The 13,901-nt window shown below is 45.7% G+C and overlaps 1 protein-coding gene across 1 annotated transcript in view; it reads left to right on the top strand.

The window, feature by feature from the left end:
* KIAA0355 (KIAA0355 ortholog) overlaps positions 1 to 13,901 on the top strand; it is a 92,163-nt gene that overhangs the window by 50,024 nt on the left and 28,238 nt on the right. The window contains exon 4 of the mRNA XM_011948897.1: positions 7,177 to 7,386. Within this exon, the coding sequence (XP_011804287.1) occupies positions 7,177 to 7,386 (210 nt within the window). The remainder of the gene's footprint in view (positions 1 to 7,176; positions 7,387 to 13,901) is intronic.

The following is a 13,901-nucleotide window of genomic DNA, read 5'->3' on the forward strand; positions in this document are numbered from 1 at the left end:
GGCATGGTGATGAATGCCTGTAGTCCCAGTTACGTGGGAGGCTGAGGCAGGAGAATCGCTTGAACCTGGGAGGCGGAGGTAGCAGTGAGCCAAGATCGCACCATTGCACTCCAGCCTGGGTGACAAAAGTGAAACTCCATCTCAGAAAAATAAAAATAAAAATAATAAATAAAGAAATAAATAAAGGCCGATAAATATCTCAGCAGTTGTATTTTGCATGGTTTATGACATGAGCACCTAGGTCACTCACTCTCTGGTAGTGCTATTTACTGAGATGGGGAGTAGTGGGGAAGAGTAAGTTCAGATAATAGGTCTGTGATGCCTGTTAGATATCCCACGGGTGATTTCTAGGGGATAGTTGCATACACAAATCTGGAGTTGAGGGTTGAGGTCCAGAACTTGGAGACCCTCAGTCAGTAGATGAATGTAAAGCTAGAGAACTGAAGGAGGTCATCAAGGAAGAACGTAGTTGGAGAATGAGTAAACCCTGGGGCACTCCCACATTTACAGTCAAAAGATGAATAGGAAGCCGCCCAGGAGTCTGAAACTGGAACAGCTGGAGAGCTAGGAAGGAAATGAAGCAAAGGTGCTGCTGCTGAAGGGAGGTGAGGCCTCCTCTCCACCCCATTCCAAGATTTGCCATAGTTATACCACTTGGAACACCGTGCACATACAGCCGGCTGGGAGTGTCCCTGTCAGATGTGGATATTGGGATCTCTGTCTCAGTGCGGTAACATGCAAGGCATCTAGTGTGACAGAGTGGCCTCGCCCAAGTGATATGTCATGATAAGGAGACTGGCATATGGAGACTGATTGGAGACTGATTTCCATTTGCCAGTTCCCTGTTTGCCTTTATAATCGGTTTATCAATTGAGGTATTTTAGTATTCTTGATGGAAGTGACGAATTTTAACAAAAAGTACACTCATGAACAAAAAGAATTTTCTGACCTCTGATGGGCTCCTGAGGCCATATATCAGGATAACTTAAATATATTTTTATCTCTGCCCTATATAAACCCACAGTGTAAACTTGTTTATGGAGAAAACTTGCATTTTGTTTTTATTTATTTTTTGAAACGGCGTCTCGCTTTTTCTTCCAGTCTGGAGTGCAGGGTTGTGATCTAGGCTCACTGCAACCTCTGCCTCCCAGGTTTAAGCGATTCTCCTGCCTCAGCCTCCAGAGGAGCTGGAATCACAGGCGTGCACCACCACGCCCGGCTAATTTTTGTGTTTTTTGTAGAAACAGGGTTTCACCATGTTGACCAGGCTGGTCTTGAACTGTTGACCTCAAATGATCCGCCTGCCTCAGCCTCCCAAAGTGCTGGGATTACAGGCGTGAGCCACTGTGCCTGGCCAAAACTTGCATTTTAAATGGGAAAAATTACTCAGTAGTAATTAACGTGGACTTAGTTATCTTGTGTGGCGTTTCATTTTTTCCCTGGATGATAGTTGGTAATTATTATTATTAGGTGTGTTAAGATTTATAGCAGTGTAGCTGAAATATAAAACTTCCTATGTATATTGATATGGTAACAAATTTTTAATTTATTTTGGAAAGCAAACTATAAAACAACACACAATCTACTTTTTTGCAAAAAAAAAAAAAAACTATAGGTACAAATATGGGCTGTTAGGAATCATACAATCAATGGTTATACCTATTTAGGAATATTTAGAACTATTTGTATGTTTGTATAGCTAATCTTTTCCCCCCGACTTATTGATGATTATTACTGATATAAAAGGTTTTGTGCACCACAGTGCATTGCCCATGAAATATGAACTCAGAAACTGCCTATGCTGTTATTTTCACCAGCAGTGAAGCAGCGTGTCCGGGGGCAGAATGTACTCTTGTGTGAATTATTAGCATTTGGTGTTGGTTCCGGCACCCTTGGGCATGAGCTTTCTTTCTCTCCCTCATTTGTTCTTAACATAGCATGGCAGCTTTTTTATGCTCTAGGTTATTGCTGACTGCAAGGAGACTGGGTTGTTCTTTAGTTAGTTTTTTACTTATTAGTTTCAGTAAGCCTGTTTCTTACATTTTTCTACTGTAGCATAATCTTCATAAGTACTTTCTATAGTCCAGGCATGGTCTGCTGCATTCGCTGTGTCTCTGGGTCTTTGTGTCACATTCTGGTGTGTAGCTCATTATGTAATGAATCCAGTGATCATCAGAACAAAAGAGACCTCATTAAGAACAAGGTTGAGGACACTAGGAACCTAATGTAACATTTAAGGTATAAATGACTATTGAAGAGAAAGAAATGATTGAATGCTTTGGAATTTCTAATACAAGCACCCATCTTGGACCTACTTACACTGGGCTTTTAAAGTAATCGGAAATAAATGGATGTATGAGAGTTTTACTTGTTCCTCACTCTAAAGGGATATAAAAAAGATGAACTCGAGTTCATGGAGTTGAGCAGAACAGTGAACTTAGTGAGAAATTATTTATATTGATGTGAAAATCACACCATGTTTTGGGAAATGGGGTGGATTTGGGCACTCTATAATTCCAACCACATACAGGTATTACAGGCTGAGTCAGACCTGAGACTAGAGAGGAATAGCCGCAAGTAAACTTTGAAATATTCCAGGAAAGCAGAGTTGACATGTAGGCTGATCTTCAACAACTGCAGTGGTATAGAAAGAGTGATCTTGGCCAGGCATGGTGGCTCATGCCTGTAATCCCAGCACTTTGGGAGACTGAGGCGGGCGGATCACGAGGTCAGGAGATCGAGACCATCCTGGCTAACACGGTGAAACCCCGTCTCTACTAAAAATACAAAAACTAGCCGGGCGAGGTGGCGGGCGCCTGTAGTCCCAGCTACTCGGGAGGCTGAGGCAGGAGAAAGGCATGAACCCAGGAGGCAGAGCTTGCAGTGAGCTGAGATCCGGCCACTGCACCCCCAGCCCGGGCGACAGAGCGAGACTCCATCTCAAAACAAACAAACAAACAAACAAAAAAAACAAAGACAGAAAGAGTAGTCTTTTGGGGCTCCAAATAGGAAGACCTTAAATTAAAAACTGTTTTACAATCTGAATAAAATATAAATATCATCAAAAAAAAAAAAGGTATTCTGGTCACGTACATGAACACAACATCCTTAGCAGCAGATGTGGTATGTGTGCAAAGGAATAGGAAGGTAAACATGCACCCTTCTCCTCCAACATCAAGAGTTGCTAGAAAACAGGCTGTCATTCAGTAGACCCCGATAGCTGTCTGTAATCCATAGCTCCTCTTCTGATTCGTATTTATCCACTACTGTGGCTACATTCTAGATCTTGTCATAGGAAGAAAGTGTAGTCTGGTGGTTGGCAACACAACTTTTGGAGTCAAACAGACCTGGTGTCAGATCCCCACTTATTACCTGCTTGACATTGAGCAAGTTTCTTTATCTCGGTAAACCTCAGTGTTGTCATCTGTAAAATGGGTGAATTGCTCACACCCCACAGGGATGGTTCACCAAACGTAAGGTGCTTAGTATTTAAACACTCAATAAATGCTAGCTGTTGATAGAGCTTCACTGGCATTTTAAACTTAAATGCCTGCCTTTGGCCACTCTGCTCATCCACTCCCCAGCTTCCCACACCTGTTCTGCAATTTGAATGACACAGTCCAGGAAACTTTCTCCATGTGAAGGAGAAAATAGCTTTCCACAGCCCCAGGGTCACACTCTCCCAAATTTATGTCAGGAAGACACCCAAGGACTGGCTCATCCCTGGGTCAAGGAGAGTGGGGTCTGTTTCAGGCAGGGAGCTCAGCTAAGACATGAGATCCTCATAGAGGAAAGGTGGGCAAAGGCAGGCCAGAGGTTGAGCTCTGTAGTCTCTTAAGAGAAGGTGGTGGTTATGTATCTGCTACTCTGGGTAAATTTTTAGAGCAGATATCTGATGAAACGGCTGTTTCCAAGGTCCAACATTAACCACTGGTTTGATTGGCTTTGAATAAGTTATTTACAGCATAGATATTTTGTTACAATCATAATTTGTGTGACTGAGTTGGTCTCTAGGCATCCTGGGTAGGAGAGGGAGGTGCACAGTGACTGAGCTGTTGTCCTCATTCCTTATTTATAGGAAAGAAGCTTAGGTTAAATGACTCATCCAAGGTCAAACAGGTCCCAAGTGGTGGAGACAACACAGACAATGCCTTTTAAAACTGATCCGTGTCTCTTCCCTCACTCCTTCCTATGGCAGCGTCCAGCCTTTCTTACTGCCACCCCATAGCAAGAGGGCTTCCTCTACCTCATTCTCCCCAGGGGTGATGGCCTTGTCAGAGAGCATCCTGTTCTTGATCTGGGGGCCCTCCTTCAGGCCTTCAGCCATTCCTCAGAACTTTGCCCCTTAGGAGGTGATAGGGTAGCTCTCTCTTTGCCCTTGGTCATTTCCTCAGAGAGCCTTTTCCTTCCCACCCGCCTGTGTTCCTTTCCCAGCAGCACTCGACCTTGCATATCTGTTCATTGCCTGTTGACTCCCCCATTAGAATGTCACCCTGGCGAGAGCAGGGACTTGCTCATTCTCTTTCCAGTAGTGTTCCCAGCTCCTTGTGCTTGGTGCATATTAGGCATCCCCATGTTATATATTTATTGAGAGAATGAATGACTCAGTTGTGTCCGTCAGAGCTGTGAGCGTGTGAACCCAGAGCTAATGGAGCATGGCGTCTTCCCTTTCTCCTCCTCCTCCAGCTTCCCATAGCTGCCAAGGTGCTGAGGAAGGAGAGGGAGGAAGAGTTTGTGTCCCTGGGGAGCCAGCTCACTCCTCCTCCCTGTATCTGCAGTGGATGAGGAGATTGAGGACACCCTCAGCCTACACCATTTAAGATGGAGTTTCTGTCACGTGCCAGTTGATCCCAGTTTAGAGTCTGCTGAAGGCAGTGGGGCACACAAGTGAAGGGCATGGACATTTGAGTCAGGTGACTGCTCCACCACATCTAGTTTGTATCACCTTGACAAAATTTCATAGCCTTTCTATATCTTGATCTTGTTGTCTGTGAAGGGAGGATGACTTCATAGGGTGGTTCCTGGGATTGAATGCTCTAGCCCATGTGACTCTCCAGCATTGGTCAGGTAGAGGCTGCTTGCTCCACTAAAGCTGTCTGTGTGCTCTACAGGACTGAATAGCTGCTGCTTATTCTACTCCTGGCACCTGTCTAACTGGCCTAGGTGCACTGCCTCTGTGTCCCTCACCCTGCCCCGTCTAGCACAGAGCACTGGGGGAAGTGCTCTGAGGAGGTGTGAGTAGAAGCCCAGGAGTTTGGGGGACTTCAGCCTGTAATGCCAGTTGTTCACTCTGGAGGGCGGATGCTTTGGTATGAGATTTGTGTGTGGTTTTTTATTTGCTTTAGTTTGGTCCTGGTGATTTCCACGGGGTGAGGAGGGATTCAGAGAGAATAAGTGTCATGCTGGGAACTGGCTTGCCTCTGCTTCTCTAGGAAACAGCTCTGACTCGTGGGAACCGAGAGGGCATGTGGCAAAGGGTAGATGCTGAGGCGAGGTGAGAGGTCCACCTGCGCCTTGTGCCCAAGGAATCTGCGCATGTGCGTGAGGTAAGGCAGGGTGTGATGTCCACGTGCATGCCACAAAGCAGAGAGTCCACGTGTTCATCTGAGGGGAGAGGAAGGTTGAGTCTTACTGTGTGCTGCTCAAGGCTCAGGACAGTGCATGGGCACTGTGCTGGATTTTGGTTCCTAGTGAAAAGCAATGGCCATAGTTCCCTGACCTTCACTACTTCCACGAGGCAGTGGGCTGAGGGCCGGCTCTCTCAGGTCCACTCCTGCTCAGTTGGGTGAATTGCAAACTCAGTAAAGTAAGTTGTGAGTAAGTAATCTGCATAAGCCAAAGAAATACAAAATATCTCCCACAAAAAGAGTATTAGGGAACAGGATAAAAGAGCTGCAAAAGGTTTTTGTTGGTATTGTCAGATCTGATGTGGGCAAAAAAACTATGAGAGATTAGGAAAAAATGTCAATAATCTGGAAGGTTTGTGGTCAGGTTGCTTTGTAAGTGGCAGGTTTTTGCCCTGTATTAAAGAGGAAATAAGTCCGGCCATGGTAGCTCACGTCTGTAATCCCAGCCCTTTGGGAGGCCGAGGCAGGTGGAGTGCCTGAGGTCAGGAATTTGAGACCAGCCTGGCCAACATGGTGAAACCCCATCTCTACTGAAAATACAAAAATTAGCTGGGTGTGATGGTGCACTCAGGTCAGAGAATCGCTTGAACTCGGAAGGTGGAGGTTACAGTGAGCCAAGATCATGCCACTGCACTCCAGCCTGGGTGACAGAGCGAGACTCCATTTCAAAAAAAAGAAAGATAAATAATAAATGATAGAGAACACATTGTAACTGGTTTACGCAAGAGAGTAACAGGGAGGAGCAGCAAAGGAGCTGTCAGAACAGCCTTAGCCCATACCAGAAGGCTGCTAGAGAAATGCACAATCATATCTGAAAATGTTTGTGGCATGTAGTATGTATTTAGTATACATCTTATTATAATTACATATTTATGTGTATAGTATTTTTTAAGTTAATTTTCTACTTGGTCTATTAGCAACCAATCACGGATATATATCAGGCTAATGGTACTCATGAATGGAGCTGTCCATTATATTTCCTTGACTCCTGGAAGACTGGTCTGTCAGCTTTGTTTCGTAAGACTAGAAAGATGACATATGACTATGTTAATAACTATGTTAACACTCTTACTAAAATAACCAGTATATTTGGATTCCATTTTCAATGGAATGTCTTATGGTCAAATTGGCCTTCTTTCAGATTTTGAGTTGCACGGTTTTTTCTTTACCTTCTGAATACTGTGTGGACATAATTGCAGTTGTGGATGACTGTGATTCAGCAGGAGCTCAAAGACACCAGAAGTGGTGTGAGTCCAGATGTAGGGAGTGGAGAACAGGATTGGGGGTGAGTTGGTAGGAAATGGGAAGACTTATTTCAACCTTGGACCTTGTTATTTGATGGAAATGTTTTGACTTCTAGGCATCAGTCACCGAGGTCCAAACACAAAAACAAAGGCAGATCCTTCTGAAGCATGGTGGACTTTTAACTTTGTATGGTTTTGGAATTCCAGTTAACCATTGCTTCTATTAAGTTGGTCACTGAAAATTTACTGTGCGAATCCAACAGCAACCCACAACCTAAACATCCCTGGCTGTCTTGTTTTCACAGGTGTTGGGGCGATGTTTCCTGACTGTGGTGCAAGTCCATTTCCAGTTTTTGACTCATGCATTACAGAAGGTCCAGCCGGTGGCTCACTCTTGCTTTGCTGAGGTCATTGTGCCAGAAAAAAAGAACAGCAGCAGTGGCGGCAGCTTATCTGGCATGGGCCACACACCTGAACTGGAAGAAGCTGTGCGGTCCTGGCGGGGGGCTGCTGAGGTAACCCTGGCTTTGGGGAGATTGGTACCTGTGTTCAAATAGGAGAGGCTCCAGAGGGCCTTTGCCTGTTGATTCTCAAAAGAGCCATTTCATTTAGAAATGTACATTTTAAACTGTTTCATTAGCTTGTTCATTCATTTAACAGTGAAAATCTTTGTGAATGTCCACTTTGTGCCAGGCATGTGCCAGGCACTAGGATGACAATCTCTACTCACAGCCTTCTGGGAGAATAGGCTTACAAAAACAGGGTTAAGGGGCCAGGATGGAGATGTGTGGGAGCCAGAGGAAAGGAGGATGGGAGGGTCATGTCTCTGAACAGTAGTGCTGCAGGAAAGCTAAGATGGGGGACCAGTGAGAAGAGGCTGGCACCCAAGTCAGGAAAGACGGGGTGGAGCTGTCTGGGGAGGGTAAGTGGCCAGCCAGGCAGCGAGGCAGGCGAGCAGGAGTGTTTGGCAGACAGATGGGATGGCAGGCTCCAAAGATAAAACCACAGCAGGGCTAGAGCTTAGTGGACACAGGGAATTTTGTCTGTTTTTTGCTAGTCAAATCATTCCCTATAGCAGTGCTTGGAATCTTTGAAACTTTTTTAATTCTTTAAGTTTTTCTGTTCTTTTCTTTTTCGAGACAGGGTCTCGCTCTGCTGCCTAGGCTGAAGTGCAGTGCTGTGATCAAGGCTCACTACAGCCTGGACCTCCAGGTTCAAGAGATCCTTCCACCTCAACCTCTTCCAAGTAGCTGGGACTACAGGCTCATGCCACCATGTCTAGCTTATTATTATTTTATTATTACTATTACTATTATTCTATTTTTCTTTTTTGGTAGAGATGGAGTCTCACTGTGTTGTCCAGGCTGGTCTTGAGCTGCTGGGCTCAAGTGATCCACCTACCTCTGCCTCCCAAAGTGCTGGAATTACAGGCATGAGCCACTGTGCCTAGACAAGATTCTTTTTTGTTTTGTTTTGTTTTGTTTTGTTTTGAGATGGAGTCTCACTCTGTCCCCCAGGTTGGAGTGCAGTGGCATGATCTTGGCTCACTGCAAGCTCTGCCTCCCGAGTTCACGCCATTCTCCTGCCTCAGCCTCCCGAGTAGCTGGGAGTATAGGCGCCTGCCACTACACCTGGCCTTTTTTTTTTTTTTGATTTTTAGTAGAGACAGGGTCTCACCGTGTTAGCTAGGATGATCTTGATCTTTTGACCTCGTGATCTGCCTGCCTCGGCCTCCCAAAGTGCTGGGATTACTTCGTGATCTGCCTGCCTCCGACCTCCCAAAGTGCTGGGATTACAGGCGTGGACAAGATTCTTAATTGGTCTAACTCTGCCCAGATCCTCATTTGTCAGTTGCTTTACATGTGATTTGAGCAGTTCTCTAGTATGCTTTATGTGACTTAATGAAGTTTTTGTTTGTTTGTTTTTTGGTTTTTTTTTTGATACGGGGTCTCGCCCTGTCGCCCAGGCTGGAGTACAGTGGCACGATCTTGGCTCACTGCAGCCTCCGCCTGCTGGGTTCAAACAATTCTCTGCCTCAGCCTCCCAAGTAGCTGGGATTACAGGTGCCCGCCACCACGCCTGGCTAATTTTTGTATTTTAGCCCAGCTAAGTTTTGTATTTTTAGTAGAGGCAGGGTTTCACCATCTTGGCCAGGCTGGTCTTGAACTCCTGACCTTGTGATCTACCTGCCTTGGCCTCTGAAAGTGCTGGGATTACAGGCGTGAGCCACCACGCCGGACCAACATGAAGTCTTTCATCCCTTGGAAGACTGGCTATTTCCCAGCACAGCAGATATGTTTATAAAATCTAACCATCATGCAAGAGCTAGACCAGGAAGTTGGCTCCCTAGTGGATAGAAAGCGCAGTGGTGTGGGATGGTGTGGCATGGTCATCAGCAATAACGTGGGGGAGAATTGTGCGAGCCTTCTCTCGTGGTGACAACCTTATGACTGAATGGTGGGCTGCAGGGAGCCACTCTGGTGGGGCAATTCCAGCCTAGCACAGGGTTGCTTTCCTAGTCACTCTGGTGTGGCATTCTCTATTCCTTTTCCACAGCCAGAAGCACTTAAACTTAAATAAAAGGCAATCAAAAACAGCTCTGAAAAAGTCTGTTTTAAGGAGACTTTTGCCTATGATCAGTGACATTTCTTTTGGGAGACAGAGTTTCACTCTTGTTGCTCAGGCTGGAGTGCAGTGGCATGATCTTGGCTCACTGCAACCTCCACCTCCCAGGTTCAAGCAATTCTCCTGCTTCAGCCTCCTGAGTAGCTGGGATAACAGGCACACACCACCACGCCAGGCTAATTTTTTTATTTTTAGTAGAGATGAAGTTTCACCATGTTGGCCTGGCTGGTCTCGAACTCCTGACCTCAGGTGATCCACCCTCCTTGGCCTTCCAAAATGCTGGGATTACAGGTGTGAGCCACCTTCTTGAAGGCATTTTACTACATCTTTGTTTCCAGTATGAGAAATAAAAAATAAACATTAGAACTTGAGACTTTAACTAGGACTCACTGCTCCATTTTACCGAGTAGAAGATAATTTTCTTTTCTTTTCTTTTTTTTTTGAGACAGAATCTTGCTCTTTCGCCCAGGCTGGAGTGCAGTGGCACAATCCCCACTCACTGCACCCTCCGCCTCCCAGGTTCAACTAGTTCTCCTGCCTCAGCCTCCTCAGTAGCTGGGATTATAGGTGCCCGCCACCATGCCCAGCCAATTTTTGTGTTTTTAGTAGAGATGGGGTTTCGTCACATTGGCCAGGATGGTCTCAAGCTCCTGACCTCAAGGTGATCCACCTGACTCGGCCTCCCAAAGTGCTGGGATTACAGGCGTGAGGCACCACCCAGGCCAAAAGATAATTTTTTAAAACTATCCCAACGGGCAAACACAGAGTAAACCATAATTTATAGTTAATAGTATAGTGATTCATTAATGTCTAGTTCACATCATTCCATAATGAACTTGGCAAAGTATTTCATTTTATGTTTTGGAAATTTTCTTTAGTAAAATTTTCAAAACATGATTTTTCACATGTTAATGTTGTCCAGTCTCTAGTTTTTTTTTTTTTTTTTTTTTTTGAGACGGAGTCTTGCTCTGTCGCCCGGGCTGGAGTGCAGTGGCCGGATCTCAGCTCACTGCAAGCTCCGCCTCCCGGGTTTACGCCATTCTCCTGCCTCAGCCTCCGGAGTAGCTGGGACTACAGGCGCCTGCCACCTCGCCCGGCTAGTTTTTTGTATTTTTAGTAGAGACGGGGTTTCATTGTGTTAGCCAGGATGGTCTCGATCTCCTGACCTCGTGATCCGCCTGTCTCGGCCTCCCAAAGTGCTGGGATTACAGGCTTGAGCCACCGCGCCCGGCCTAGTTTTTTTATTATTTCAATTTCATGCCATTTGCTGCATTGTCATTTCTTTTTAATTTTCACTGTTTGCTTGCTTGTTTTGGTCTTTTTCCTGTTTGCTTGCATGTTTTGGTCTGTCATGCTAAAGACTTTCCTTGAGCTGGCTTTCTGTTTGTCAGAAAGGCCCTGGAATGCTAATTGGAGGCTGTGTGTGGGGGTGGGACCAGTTGGCTTTATTGTAGATGGCTGGGCCCTGAGGTCCAGACCTGTACCTTGTCGCCTTGTCATGTGACTTTACAGCCCTCGATGTCCTCTTGGCTGCTGGGCCCCAGCCTCCTGACTGCTGAGCTCACACATGTGAACCTAACACCTGCCTTGGTCCCCTGCTCCATCTTCTGGACCACTCATGCTAAGGACCAGCCCGCAGTAGGAGGCCTCCAAGTGCTCTCTTGACCTTTTCACCTTGACCTTTTCTGCCACCATTTTAGTCTGTCCAGGCCTTTCTGCCCTTTTTACACTCCTTTGCTTTCAGCCAGTGATGCCACCTCCCACTACACTGAGAAAATAGAATCTCCCTGATGGCAGCCCTTCTTCCTTATGTGGCCAAGCCACCACCACCCCTGCCACCCCGCTTCACACCCATCTTTTCTTCTTTCTCCTGCCTCATGACAGCAGGGGAGGTGCTGTCTTCTCCTGTCCAGGATTGCCCGGTGCCTGCCTTGCCCCCATCCTCGAGGGCCCAGCTTCTGTGGTGTGACCCAGTGTTTTCTCTCCCTCATCCTCAGCCTGTTCCCGCCAGTACACAAAGATGCTTCCCACAGAAAAGTCCACTCTGCCCTGCCCTCTTTCTCTGCTCTTTTCTCAGCCAACTTCTTGGAGTAGTTGTCTGCCTTTCTTTCACTTTTCATTCATTCTAAAAAATTACTATTTTATTTTTACTGCACCCTGTGGCTCCTTACTGCTCCTGGCACACCCCATAGACAGTTTACCCAGAGTAGTCTAAAAAGTAATTATTGTTGAAGTATTTCAGGCATATAGAACATTTCATACCCATCAGTATCTTCCTTTTAGCTGCCTGCCATATTTGCTCTCACCAGTGCACCTTTTTTTTTTGTTGTTTTTAAGACTGGGTCTTGCTTTGTTGCCCAGGCTGGTGTGCAGTGGTGATCATAGCTTACTGCAGTCTTGACCTCCTTGGCTCAAGCAATCCTCCTGAGTAGCTCAGACTATAGGCATGCACCACCATGCTTGGCTAATTATTTATTTTATTTTACTGTTTATTTATTTTTGCAAAGACGGGGTCTTGTTATGTTCCCAGGCTGGTCCCCAGCTCCTAGGCTCCTGCACCCGGTCTGCAAATTCACTTGAATCCCTTTTGTACCTCTCCACTTTCTTATGCATCCCTTCGTCTCTAGAGATAACCTCTTTTGAATTTGAAGCCTGTGATTCTTGTGCATATTTTAATATTTTTCCATATATGAATGTATCCATATATAAGGTATTATTTCACACAGTCTGAAACTTTATGTACATGATGTCATTCAGCTTGCTGAAATCTGGCTTCCACTCCTATACAAGAACATGCCTTCTCTTGTCAAGGTCATTGGTGCCTTCCTTCCATGTTTTCAAATCCAGGGAAGCCTTTCAACACCTTTCAGCAGCTCACAGCAGTGTGGAGAATATTCCTCCCTGGAAATACGCTCATCTTGTGACATCCAAGAACCAGGCTTTCTTTCCTCTTGGGTCATCCTTTCTTCATCTAGTTTACTGGCTTCTCCTTCCTCAACACAACTTCTGAATGAGTTTCTCCAGGCTCAGTTCTAGCTGCCCTTCTCCTTAGGGGTTCTCCATACAGTCTTGGGACTCAAAAAGCCACCTGTGTCCTGGGAGGGGGCTCAAATGTGTGTGACCAGTGAGCAGCCCACTTCCTGTGGGCTTCAGGCACTTGAGCTCAGCTGCTACCGGGGGTCTCGCAGGTGGCTCGGGCGTAGCCTCTCTCCACTCACCTGTTCCTCCCTAGACCCTCTCCATGCTAGTAAGCGGTGCCATCCCACACTGGGTTGTTCACTTGAGAAAGCTGAGATTTATCCTTCAGCATTTCCATCATGTCCACACCTAGTCCAGTCCTTAAGAAAACCCGGCAGGTCCCACCTCCAAAATCCTATCCCAGATCTGTCCCCTTCTTCCATGTCCTTTATCACTACCCTCGTTCAGGGAATTGTTACTTCCCCCCTCCCTGTCTTGCTCTCCTTCATTTTAAAATTGGATGATGTTGCTTCTCATTTCCTTAGGGTAGCACGTGGACCCCTCGGCACGACCTGCCTAGACCTGCCTAGTCTGGCTCCTGCCTTGATGGCCAGCCTTATCAGTGACCACCCTGCCCTCGCTCACTGGGCTCTAGTTCCTTGGATGTGTCTTTCTTTCTTATTTTGGATCCTTGGCCTGTTTCATGGACCCGTCTGTTGGTCCTGACACCCCCACCCCACCCCACACACATGCAGTTCCATTCATGACCTTCTCCTCTAATTCTCACCCTAAATGCCGCTTTCTCGGTATCTAGGACACTCCCTGGTATAGTCCTCTGTTTCCCTCAGTGTTTTTTCTCCATTTATAGTTTTGTTTTCCTTGTTCACCTTTTTGGCCATGAGGCTGTCAGCTCCAGGAGGGTAAGGAGCAGCTTTGTGCTCCAGCATGTACCTAATACACCACCTTGTGAGCTAAATATTTGACTGAAAGATTCTTAGAAAGAGTCAAACAGTTTTAAACTGTGAGACTCTTAGGCTTCAGGGAAGGGTGTTTACATACAGTTTGTGAAACCAAAGCTTTGGAACTTTACAGCATTATAGCAGGTAGTCATTTTCCTGTAGTCTGCAAGTTTTGTAAATATTACAACTCCTACACTGGCCCAGCAGAACAAAAGTTAACTGCTAAAAAAATGTTACTTGGTTCACAGAATTGCAACAAAAATGGAAATCTAAAAACAGTTCATCTGTAATCCCATCTAATAAATCAAATATATATTTTTCTGTATTCTCTTCTTATCCTGATCCATGTATGTGTTTTCTGCATTTAATCATCAAATGACAGAGATTAGTTTCTCCTTTTCTATCTTGCTTTTTTTTTTTTTTTTTTTTGAGAGGGAGTTTCAGGTTTCACTCTTGCTGCCTAGGCTGAAGTGCAGTGCTGTGATCAA

Source organism: Colobus angolensis, unplaced genomic scaffold (assembly GCF_000951035.1).
Source record: "Colobus angolensis palliatus isolate OR3802 unplaced genomic scaffold, Cang.pa_1.0 Scaffold107, whole genome shotgun sequence".
NCBI lineage: Eukaryota > Metazoa > Chordata > Mammalia > Primates > Cercopithecidae > Colobus > Colobus angolensis.